General features: G+C 46.4%; 2 protein-coding genes across 3 annotated transcripts in view; both read left to right on the top strand.

Annotated features, from left to right (window-relative positions):
- LGR4 (leucine rich repeat containing G protein-coupled receptor 4) overlaps window positions 1–12190 on the top strand; it is an 81593-nt gene that overhangs the window by 28009 nt on the left and 41394 nt on the right. The window lies entirely within an intron of this gene.
- Window positions 2679–8057, top strand: LOC148116481 (lamina-associated polypeptide 2, isoforms alpha/zeta-like). The gene has a single exon (XM_087877756.1). The coding sequence runs from the start codon at window positions 6585–6587 to the stop codon at window positions 7620–7622; it is 1038 nt and encodes a 345-aa protein (XP_087733882.1). The 5' UTR covers window positions 2679–6584; the 3' UTR covers window positions 7623–8057.

The raw sequence follows: 12190 nt of genomic DNA, 5'->3' as shown, positions 1-12190 counted from the left end.
GTAAGTATTTGGGGGGGACTTATTTTCAGGGGGCGGGGTTATTTTAGCGCATGCGCTCAAAAGCCCAATTGGGCTTATTATCTGGATATGTCCTAGTTTTGGGGAAATACGATAGATTAAGATTTCTCTATTATTTATTAATGAACTGCCATATTATTCTCAGCTTCTTTGGCCTAAGCACTAGTGTGGGGTTCAGGCTTTCTCTACAACCATTAACAGGACAATTTTTAGGGAAAATTTTGTAAGTGCTGAACATAAAAGAAAAATATTCTCTTGAGTCCATCAAAACATTTAAGATCTCTCACGTTCCAATTGAACATAATGCTTTTGTAGGCTTTGTTTTCCTTTCATATACTCTTAGTGATTATAGAGCCAATCTTTGAATTACAACCACAATAACGAACAGAAAATTTGTCATTAAGCAAAGCATCACACGATCCCATCCAGTTTTATTACCTTTTTTGCTGTTGCTGTTAAGCAAGACATCATGCGATCACAACTTGTGACTTTCCCTGCCAGCTTCCCCATTGATTTTGTATTCATTCAATGTCATCACAAGTTTGAATGGTCGCCTAACAAATGGTCATCAAACAAGGACCACCTGTAGCAAACAGTGGTTACAATTAGCATTTAATTGCTTTTGTAAAAATGTATTCCAGTATACAAAATGGTATCTAATGGTTTTTTTTTTAATTATTTCTTGTTATGGAGGGAGTTTTTAATGTCTTTTTATTGTTTTATTCAAGTATTAGTGTCTTTCAACTTCTGAACCATCTGTAATTTTGCTATATAAATGACATTACAACCTAAGTAATTACAGCATAATATAATAGTTTTGGAAGTAAAATATTCATAATCCATAACATTATTTTTTTATAAACCTTACTAGTAATTTGTCTGCACTATTTTTTTAGAATACAAGAGTATGATATTAAATGTCTTGATTGAATGGAAGTGTAATATCTGTTATGGATCATTGAGAGTTGAACAGCATAGTTTAATAAATTTAATAAATTATCTTAAAAGTTTGGGGTGAATTCTTGAAAGAGAAATTATGAAGTCAGTAATTCAAATAATATTTGAATAATTACATTATTATATTTGTGTAATTACAAATAGTTGTTATGGTGAAAAAAAAAACAAGTTATAAAATATGCATTTCATTTGAATCAAACTGAAAAGTCTAAAATAAATTTGCCCAGGAAACTAGGAACAAACCAGAGATAAAATTTGAGTTCCAAAGCACAAACCATAGTTTTGAATTTTCAAATTTCTGCTGAAGATTCTATTTCATAAAAAAAAATAAATAACAAGGCTCAGAGGGAAATACCTAGCCAAGAAGTTAAATGCAAAATATATATGTAAATCTAAGATCTGAATATTAAATATTTGCTTCTCGCAGAGCAAAACAAAATACCAATTTCATATGCTGAGAGAAATGAGTACAAACAAATCTGGAAACAGAGCATTTTCAGATAAACTAGATTAACACATATACCAAATAAAAATTCAATAGTACACATTAATATGTCTACACCAGAAACTAATCTCTTCTAAGTTGTTCTCCCTGCTTTTACCAGCAAATGGTGACACTTTTTTAAAAAATAATGCCTTTGCACTCTACAAAGGAACCACATACATTCTTAAAATGTGAAAATAAAGATGGATTTGCAGAGGCTTCACTTGCAACTTACCAATTACTCTGTTAATTTTCTTTTAATTAAAACAAATCTTTAAAAACCCTCAGTCCAGGGTGTGGAATTATTTAGGTATGGGTATCATGCATGTCTTTTCAAGTATAGTCTTGCATTCCCAACCCTTTTCACACTGTAGCTTAGTCTTTTTGGTGGCAAATTCCATTGAGCATCCTTGGCATTTTCCCAGGTTGTAACGTGAAATCAATCTTGCCAATGCTTCACCTTGGTTAACTGGAATCCCTATTCAGTATAAAAGCAAATAAAACATAAATCATTCAAGTATTTTTTAATGTTATGCTACATTTTAGAAACAGTGAATTTAAGACTGTCAGATTATTTTGACATAGTGAAATCCTTTTCTGAAGAGGAGCAAGCATGAAATCAGAAATTCTAGAAATGTATCAGTCATGCATGCCAGTAAAGCTATTTCTAAAAATCCCACTTTTAATATGATCTGATATGTTTCTCTAAAAACATTGGTTGAATCTCAAGATTTAGTATTTTTAGTGTTTAAATATAAACTACAAAAAAGAGAGGGGTAGCTCTGAAATGATGATTTCCAGATATGCAGGAAAAGGACTTCCTTGTTCTTCATTAACAAAGAGAGTAGGTTGCATAAAATTTAGAAGAATGTCAAGTACTACTAGGAAAAGCCATCTGATAGCCCAGAGCTTTTCATAACAAACCTATAGGAGATATAACTTTTTTTTAATTCTCTCTAAATATCCTCCATAGCAGATGGCAGTAATTCAGTAAATCGGATGATTTTTTTTAAAAAAAATCAAACCTGATTAATGATTAGATTAGATTAGATGAGACCACTGGAAAATGCAAGGAAAGTATGCTAGACTGTAAAGTTATAGAAACCTCTTTAATACATTTATTTCATTTATTTTAAATATTTTTATCACCGTTAACACATCAGTTATATAGTCACTGACTTCCACACTCTTCCAGCTAAGTTACTCTGATCATGGCGACATCTATTCAGAAACACACTGAATAGATTAACAAAGTCTTTAGTGATGTTTATATCTTTTCTAATTTCAAGAAGAGCCAGTACATCTTTCTTAGCAGTTGTCAACACTATCGTATTAATGGGAGAGTAAGGTGAGAGAACTTTCTTCACCATCATGCAGGCAGATGAGGACTCCCCTTCTCCAAATCAAAGCATACAGGGCTGTAATAATAGTTTACTTAGCAAATAATTAACTGGATATAAACTTTAGGGTGATACTGGGGATGAAAATATATTGACTACAAAACTCTGCTGGCTCCCTGTTTATGAAATTCTTTCCTAAGGAGGCTTGACTGATCTTTTCATCACTAGGCAGTGTTAAAATCCTGGGCTTTTACTATCTGGAGAATTTTATTAATTCTGAAAACTATTAATAGTTTTTTTTTAATAGTAGGCCAATATCACTTTTTCAGTATCTCATAGGTTTCCTGCTCCCATTGGCACGATCATAGCCAGGTATGGTGGGAATTGTAACCCAGCAATACTTAGAAAACACACTTTCCTTGCTCTTTCCTGCCCATGCATTTTTCTGTACATTTGCTATTCAAAATTCTCCCATCTGCAAAAACAGTTTGGTTGTGCTTGGCATTTCACACATTTCTATCAGTTAGCCAGTACATTCCTAATGGTGGAATCACCATACTTTGTAAATACTGGTTTGGGAGGTTAAAAGATTAACCTCTTTTAACCTCCCAAAGAGAGGTTAGGTTTTGTTCCCAAAGAACAAAAAGATTGTTCTTTTTAATTGTGATTTCAGTGGGTGCCCTTTGCTTCCATGGACATATCATTTATTTCATATATGCTAATATAAGACTAGAACAGCTCTTAAAATTGTACCTTAGTTTTCTTAATCTTTTGGCCTTTGTGTTCATAGACTAGAAAGTCTTTTTACAAGTATTTACTGAAAAATAATTATTCTTGTTTCACTGGGACAGAGACTCTATTCCACTCCATTTGAGAATTACATAAAACTTAATTTAATCTGGTTATTTTTAGATACCTATGAATAGTTTTAGTTGTAACAATACATATTGTAAAACATTTGTACAGAAAAATAGCAAATAATGTTTGCATGCATGTTATATCTTTGCCATTCATAAGGGATTTCATTTTTTCCCCCTTTTGCCTTATTCATGAATGTATAATGACTTGAATTCTTCAAGGGAGCCATTTAATTGAAATGAACAATATGGTCTGGTTGAATTAAATTGTACTTTTAGAAAAGTTGAGAAATGAGCATAGTGGAAAAAGAAATGGTATTGTGAACTGGATTACATTTAATCGGTGTTAATTAATGTATGTTAAATAAGGTTTTCCCTTTGCAATATTTAGTGTTATATTGCAAGAATGGTGGCAGTAGAAGATAATTTGCGGTGAAATCATAGTAAGGAAATGCTGGAGGGAGGATGTTAGAGAATTGAAATGAATGTTAGTGTTAAAAATGATGCAAAGAAAGTAGTAAGTGCTGTGAGAAAAGTTACCAGTAAATGCTAAAATGCAGAATTTGGTGGTGGAACATTGAAATGTTAAAATAGGCTGTGCTTGGTTTATCGAATAGTTGTCAAGCGCTGGGAAAATCGAGCAATTCAAGCAGTTATTCAGGAATATAAAATATATATTGCAAGTTTAAGCGCTCTACAAAATCTGAGCTGCTAATGGTCAAGGAAAATGAACGGAAATAAGAAGGCGTTCAATGTAGACTGGAGTTAGATCATTTGTGAGCATGCAGGGACTCATGATTTATGATGTGTTTGACTCCTCCCTCGGGTTCAGCCTGGTCATCTACAATAGTTTTGTGATTTGTTTAATGTATGTCTCAAGACTACATTTAGTCTTGACATTTGGGACAATTTCGTTGTTCCTATATGCCAACGGAATATAAGTGAATACAAAAACTATATGGGGATTGGAGTCTGCTAAGGTCACCTGGCAGAAATCTGGAAGAATTATGGTGTAGAGGATTTGAAAGCTGACAATGAACAAAATTTGGTAAGATCGGTATAGCTCAGGGGTCGGCAACCTTAAACAATCAAAGAGCCACTTGGACTCGTTTCCCACAGAAAAAAAACACACTGGAGCCACAAAACCTGGGTGGACGTGGCCAACTCGATGTCACTCCCTCCCACCCAGTCACATGACCCCTCTAGCCATGCCTACCCAGCAACAAAACCATTCTGTCTCCCCCTCTCCGTATCTCCCCCTCTCTCCTTCTAAGCGAGGGAGAGGCCAGTGGTTATGCGAGGGTAATACCACTGCGATCCAATCAGATCGAGTCTGTCAGTTGAAAAGTCCTCCTCCTTTTGCTGACTCCCAGCTTTCAGACTCGATCTGAATCAGGTCTGACGCTCCACTGAGTCTCTCTCTCAAACTGTTATAGCTTGATTTTGCTAGCTTTGCCTCCTTCTGCTCGTTAAGATCTTGAGCAGATTACTCAGCCTTTAGGGCTTTGCGCCCTGCGCTTTGGAGGCCGCTCACTTTTATCAGGGGATTGAACCTATTCCTTCAGGCTCTCCCCTTCAGCAGCGTGAAAGGCTCACGTTTAGTAACGCTGCGAAGCCTCCCAGCTTTGCTGGTAGCAGGCTTCACCAAACGGAGCTAGCCGCCCGATTTCTTGCTGGCTGCCTCTCTCCTTCGGCGCAATACACATTCTGCGCCTCCCAGCTGACGGCCTCAGCGATCTCCGGAGGGTTGAGCTTCAGCCGCCCTCTCCTTCCCAGACGGAGCAGCAGCGTTTGCGCTTCAGCGCAGCGCTAATTTGGCGTCCCTGGGGCTTTCTTCCCCACACGCTTCTGCCTTCCTGCCTCCTGCTGCTGCATAGAGCTTCGAGGGACACAATTTCAAACGGCATTCAGGCAAGGCAGAGCAATCGTGATCCCCGGTGGGGGGGGGAGAAGGAGAGAGGAATTTCTTGCCCTTAGAGCCTGGTGGTGAAGCTGACCAAAAGCACTGTTAAACAAATCAGCTGCCTGTAATTACTACTAATTCAGATTTTACCAGACTTGGCCAGTTCCTGGCTCTCCAGAAAATTACTGGATCTCTAGGCCTTCTCCTGAGCCTTTCTTGTTGGCAGCCGCCATTTTCTAAAGGCATAAGCCTCCACGAGGCTAGCGGCCGCCATTTTGTTTTGAAAATTACTGAACCTTGTTTAATAATTAATTAGAAATTACTGCATTTTACAGGTTCTGATGGCTTCGCGTTCCACCAAGGCCACCAAGAGAGGGGCAGGAGAGGAGGCCTTGCCAGGGCCTTCCTCAGCTGTGCCTCAAAAGAAGTCCAAAGGGACTCAGGCCTCTAAAGAGGCAAAACGCCAGGCAGACAAGGCCAAAAAGGAGCTTCGTCTTCATGAAGCAATTGAGCGCTCCATTCAAAAGGCTCTCAAGGAGGCATCTCTTAGGGAGGCCCCATCACATCCTGAACCTCATTCTGTGACTCCTGCGCCCCTCCCCCCCTCTTCATCCACCCCCTCTAGGGAGAGGGCCCTTCCAGGATCTCCCATTCCCCAACTGTCCCCTGATGACACTATGGCTGAACCTCCCGTTCAACCTGAGATCCAGGAGGCCCTATTCGGGCCTTCTTCGGACCAGCCTCAAAAGGGAACTTCTCAATCCCCTACTATGGTTCCCTCCCAACCCCCCGTGGCATCTACAGGGGCACAGACTGCTTCCCTCCTAACCCCGGAGGTAGCAGCATTCATCCATCAGGCCATCCAGAAGGGGGTTCAACTGGAGCTCCAGAGGCGTACTGCCTCATGGGTGGATGCCTCAGCCTCCTCCCTTGTGGATATCGAGGGTTCTCAATATGAGGAGCCAGCTAATCCTACTGGGGTCGCGGCCCCTTCGGCTGCCTCAGAACCCCATTAGCTACTGGATATGGAGACTAGGGAACAGGACCTATCGGAGGATGAGGACCTGGCCCCTGATCAGCCTTCATTTGTGGGCTTATTCAAACCACAGCTATTTAGATCCCTCCTCCACAAAGCAAAGCTCACCACGGGATTGGGCATTGTAAAGCCCACTCCCCCTGCAGGGGAACCATCTGAATCACCAGTTCCTCTCTTTGAGGAGCCTATTTCGGAGGTAGAAGAGATTCCAGGGCCCAAACTTTTCAAAGACGTTCTTCAACGTCAATGGTCCAACCCAGTCTCGGGGCCTAACCCCAATTCTCTGGACAGGCGCTTGTACAACTTGGCGCCTGACATTGCTTCCTTACTGCAAATTCCAACAGTAGACCCACCCGTGGTAGCCCTCTCGAGCCATTCCAACATGGCCGCCCCCCCTGAGGAGGCCCTTCGTCCCGAGGAAAAACGCCTTGACAATTCTCTTGTCAAGGCACACATGGCCTCTGCCTGGGCGGCAAAAGCTGCCATGGCGTCTTCTTTCTTTAATAGAGCCTGCATCTTGTGGCTCCGCCAATTGAAGGATCGCCTTCCCTTATCGGACGCCCGGTCCCATCAGGACCTGAATAAAGTCCTAGCGGCCCTAGAATTCTCCGCGGACGCGACTTTGAACTCGTCGCGTTTCGCTGCCAAGTCAATAGGGGCCTCAGTGACCTCCCGCCGCCTGCTTTGGCTCCGCCAATGGCAGGCCGACACCAAGTCTAAATGGCGCCTCGCTTCATCCCCGTTCGCGGGCCCTTCCCTTTTTGGGGCTCCCCTCGAGCCCCTCCTAATCGAAACCAGGGACAAGAGACGTATCTTGCCCAACGTCTCCCGGCGGTCGGAGCCCCGTCCTACTGCCCCCTTTCGTCCCTTTCGTAACACTGAATCAGGTTTCTCGGGCCCGAGATACCAAAGATTCTTTCCAACACGTTCACGTCCACCAGATCGTCAAGGTCCCCAATTCCAGAGGGGCCAATATAGGCGCTCCTTCAGAGGCGGCCGGGGGCGCCCTTCCCGTAGGTCCCGCTGACTGCAGGTCTTCTTCTCCCATTGGAGGCCGCCTGGCGCTCTTTGCCAGCCAATGGGAGGCCACAACATCGGACTCTTGGGTCAGGGAGACTGTCAGGTGGGGCCTCTCCCTGGAATTCCTCTCCACCCCCCCAGACAGATTTCTCCGATGTCCTTTCTCGAGGGATCGGTCGAAGCGGTTTCTGGTGGTATCGGCCATCCATCATTTATTAGAAATTCAGGCCATCGAACCGGTACCCCAGGAGCAGCTCGGACAAGGCTACTATTCACGCCTGTTCATCGTCCAGAAATCGTCCGGGGGCTGGAGGGCAATTCTGGACCTCAAGACTTTGAACCGCTGGGTCCTCTACCGGCGGTTCAAAATGCAGTCCTTACTATCCATCCTGGATGGTATTCGGGTTGGGGACCTCCTCTCGTCTATAGATCTGACAGAGGCTTACTTACACATTCCCATCCATCCAGCATATTCCAAGTTTCTGAGGTTTTGTTATGCGAGCCAACATTACCAGTATCGCGCACTCCCTTTCGGCCTGTCCTCGGCCCCCCGAGTGTTCACAAAACTGATGGCCGCCCTTGCGGCTCACCTCCGGGCTCTTCCGGTCAGGATCCAATGCTACCTGGACGATCTCCTGATCCAGTCGAGTTCGGAGGCCTCGGCGCAATGAGACCTGAACTCCACCCTTCAGGTCCTGTCGGCTCACGGCTTCTCCATCAACCTAGACAAGAGCCACCTGGTACCCTCGACCCGCATACAACATCTGGGAGCTGTCATCGATACGGTCGAGTGCAGGGTCTTCCTTTCCCAGGAGCGCCTGACCAGTTTGCGGTCTCTGGTCAGGTCAGTCGCCCGGAGTCACTCTGTCTCTCTGGCGACTCTCTCCCAACTTCTGGGAAAGATGGTTTCCTGTATAGGAATCGTTCCTTGGACCCGTCTCCACTGCAGGGACCTGCAGTGGTTTCTCCTCCCGTATCAGAAGTGCCGCCTATCGACCTCCTGCCGGATGGTCGTCCTTCCCTCCAAAGTCCGATTAGCCCTGAGGTGGTGGCTATCACCTGCTCTTCTCAAGGGGAGGGAGTTTCGGGAACCCAACCCCCTTGTGGTTACTACGGATGCCAGCCTCCGCGGCTGGGGGGCTCATCTCCACTCCACCATGGCCCAGGGTCTCTGGACCCAGGAGGACCTGGGCCACAACATCAATTGGCTGGAGCTCCGAGCCATCCATCTGGCTCTCCGCGTCTTTCAGAACCAGGTCCAGGATCGCCATGTCGTCATCCGGACGGACAACGTGGCCGCCAAGGCCCATGTGAACCGCCTAGGGGGGACCCGCTCTCGCGTCCTCATGGAGGAAGCCGGGAGATTGGGAGCCTGGGCGGAGACTCACCTGAGGTCTCTTCGAGCATCTCACATATCGGGACAATCCAACACACAAGCCGACTGGCTCAGCCGGTCCGTCGTCGATCAGGGCGAGTGGCAGCTCGACCCAGCCCTGTTCCTGCGGATCGCAGATCGCTTCGGTCATCCGACAGTGGATCTGTTTGCGACTCACGCCAATCGGCAGACCATTCGATTTGTCTCCAGGTTTTACGATCCAAGAGCAGAGGCGACGGACGCACTGCACTGCAGGTGGCCCTCGGGTCTCCTCTACGCTTTCCCTCCCCTCCCTCTTCTTCCCAAAGTACTCAGGAAGCTCTTGGAGGAGGAAGCCGAACTGATCCTGATCGCGCCCCACTGGCCTCGCCGCCCGTGGTTCGCCGACCTCCAGATGCTGTCCACCCGTCCACCGTGGCGTCTCCCTCCGGAGCAGGTCATCCTCCGTCAGGGTCCTCTTCTACACCCGGACGTTCACTGGCTTCACTTGACCGCCTGGAGGTTGAGCGGCGCCTCCTGAGGGCATCGCACTTGCCAGACCAACTCATCAGTACCATTCTAGCCGCACGCCGGCCGGCAACGAGGCGCATCTATGGAGCCACTTGGCAGACATTCGCACTCTGGTGCTCGAGGAGGAACCAGGATCCAGGTTTGGCGTCTACAAAACAGGTATTGCTTTTTCTTCAGGAGGGGTTGGAGGCTGGGTTGGCCCCTAATACTCTGAGGAGACAGGTGGCCGCCCTTTCTTCCATTTTATGCTTTGGCGCCCAGAACTCATTGGCGGACCGCCCCCTTATCCGCTTATTTCTCCGGGGCGCTACCAACCTCCGCCCGCCTCCTGTTCATCGATATCCGTCCTGGGATCTGCCCAAGGTTCTCTCAGCCCTCACACAAGGTCCATTCGAGCCCCTTAGGACAGTGCCCTTACGCTTCCTCTCGTACAAGGTGTCCTTTTTAGTTGCCATCACCTCCGCCAGGCGGATTTCAGAGTTGGCCGCCCTATCAGCCCGGGCTGATCTCTGTATATTCCACTCCGACCGGGTGGTACTCCGCCTGGACCCCACATTTCTCCCTAAAGTAAACACCCTCTTCCATCGGACTCAGGAGCTAATCCTGCCCGATTTTTGCCCTAACCCTTCCCACCCTCGGGAACGTTCCTGGCATTCCCTGGATGTCCGTAGGGCCCTTCGTATTTACCTCCGACGAACTTCTTCTTTCCGTCGGTCGGAAGGGCTCTTCGTTTCCTTCCAACCGGCTACCCTGGGGCTTAAGGTTTCTTCACAAACGGTGGGTCGCTGGATAAGGGCTACAATTACGACGGCTTATGGGGCTCAAGCCTTGCCAGTTCCTCGCCGCCTGACGGCCAACTCTACCAGGAGTGCGGCTACCTCGGCGGCCTGGGCTACCCAGGCCCCTCTTCTAGAGGTCTGTCGGGCCGCCACTTGGACGTCTCCGACCCCTTTCATCCGCCACTATAAAATCGACAGCTTCGCTTCGGCGGAGGCGGCATTCGGTCGTCGAGTTCTCCAACAAGTATGTGCGGGGGATGGCTCCACGTCCCGGGCGGGTCCCTCCCTAGTCTCCCACTCACTTCGGGCAGTTGTCCTCTCCCCCCCCTCTTGTGATGCCCTGGCCAGCTGTGGCTTAGTCGGGAGCATGCTCACGCACGGGGAGACTCTCCCCAAGCGAGCACCAAACCAGCCGCTCGTTTAGGAGGGTCTTAATAGGACGTGGCTTCTCTCTGCTAATGCTCCGACCATCGCCTTGCTGTTTCAACCCCAGCCCCTGGCGGCTCTTCAGCCAAATGCGGAGGATGCGAACTCCAGCCCAAAGCAGCAGGAAACGAAAGCTGCCTTACATGAAAATGTGGCATGAAGGCAGATACAGGGAAGCTTCGCTCCTGCACTCTCCTCCTCCTCCCACTCTTGGGACATCCTCCTTAAGCGAGCCACTGCCCACCATATGCGCACCTTTTCTGAGCTTTGGCACTTGCTTGAGGAGGGTCTCCCTGCGCATGCGCACGCTCCCGGCTCAGCCACAGCCAGGGCGTCACGAGAGTAGTAGTAGTAGGAGAGTGCAGGAGCGAAGCTTCCCTGTACTTGTCTTTGTGCCACATTTGCACGTAAGGCAGCCTTCACTTTCTGCTGCTTTGGGCTGGAGTTTGCACCCTCCACACTTGGCTGAAGAGCTGCCGGGGGTGGGGGATGAAACGGCAAGGTGATGGCCGTATCATTAGTGCAGGAGAGAAGCCTCGTCCTCCAAAGACCCTCCCAAGCAAGCGGTCGCCCACCCCGCATGTGCCTATGCTGCACTTTGGCACTTGCTTGAGGAGGGTCTCCCCGCACGTGCGCACACTCCCAGGTCGGGGGAAGGAGAGTGCAGGAGCGAAGCTGCCCTGTACCTGCCTTCACGCCACATTTGTATGTAAGGCAGCTTTCACTTCTTGCCCGCTTCGGGCTGGAGTCCAAAAAAGAAATAAGAGGGGCGAGGGGTGGGGCCAACCAGTGATGGGACAGGGAGCCGTGGCAGAGGGCCCAAAGAGCCACATGCGGCTCCAGAGCCACGGGTTGCCGACCCCTGGTATAGCTTTATATGAGGCAAAGAGTATACAGACCACATTTTTCTCTATAACTGGTCATTGAGAAATATATGAATGTAAGAAAGTTTATTGTACAATTGTTGATTTAGAGAAAGTATATGATAATGAATAGGCTTGTGGAACTTTTGTGCTAGTACGAGAATATGAAACTTGCTATGATAGTAGTAATATATGGTTGAAGTAAATAATGTAAAGGAATACCCAGTGAATGATTCAACACTGGGGAGGTAGAGAGACAAACAAGGATTACGTGAGCTTAGTTAATATACTGTTGGATAAATATATAAGGAATACTTATAGTGATTTTAAAGGTTGGTTTGTAGGTGTGAATATATATGTATTTTTATATGCAGATTATGCCATTTTATCACCGAGGACCCAAATGATTTTCAGATAGTGATAGTTTTTATGATATAATGAATGGCAAAGGTCTGAAATGAATGCATCAAAAACCAAGGTAGTTTTTGTATGACAGGGGAAATTATTGCAAGTGATATAGAAAAGAAGTAGAAAAAATAGGGCAAGAAGATAAATGTGTGCACCTTAATAGAACATTTACTAACATTTACTAGAGATAGGCAAACGGATAAAGAAAGGAGAT

The sequence above is a fragment of the Pantherophis guttatus genome, chromosome 1 (genome assembly GCF_059756535.1).
Source record: "Pantherophis guttatus breed Tessera chromosome 1, ASM5975653v1, whole genome shotgun sequence".
Lineage (NCBI taxonomy): Eukaryota > Metazoa > Chordata > Lepidosauria > Squamata > Colubridae > Pantherophis > Pantherophis guttatus.
This window is presented reverse-complemented; position numbering and strand designations above follow the sequence as displayed.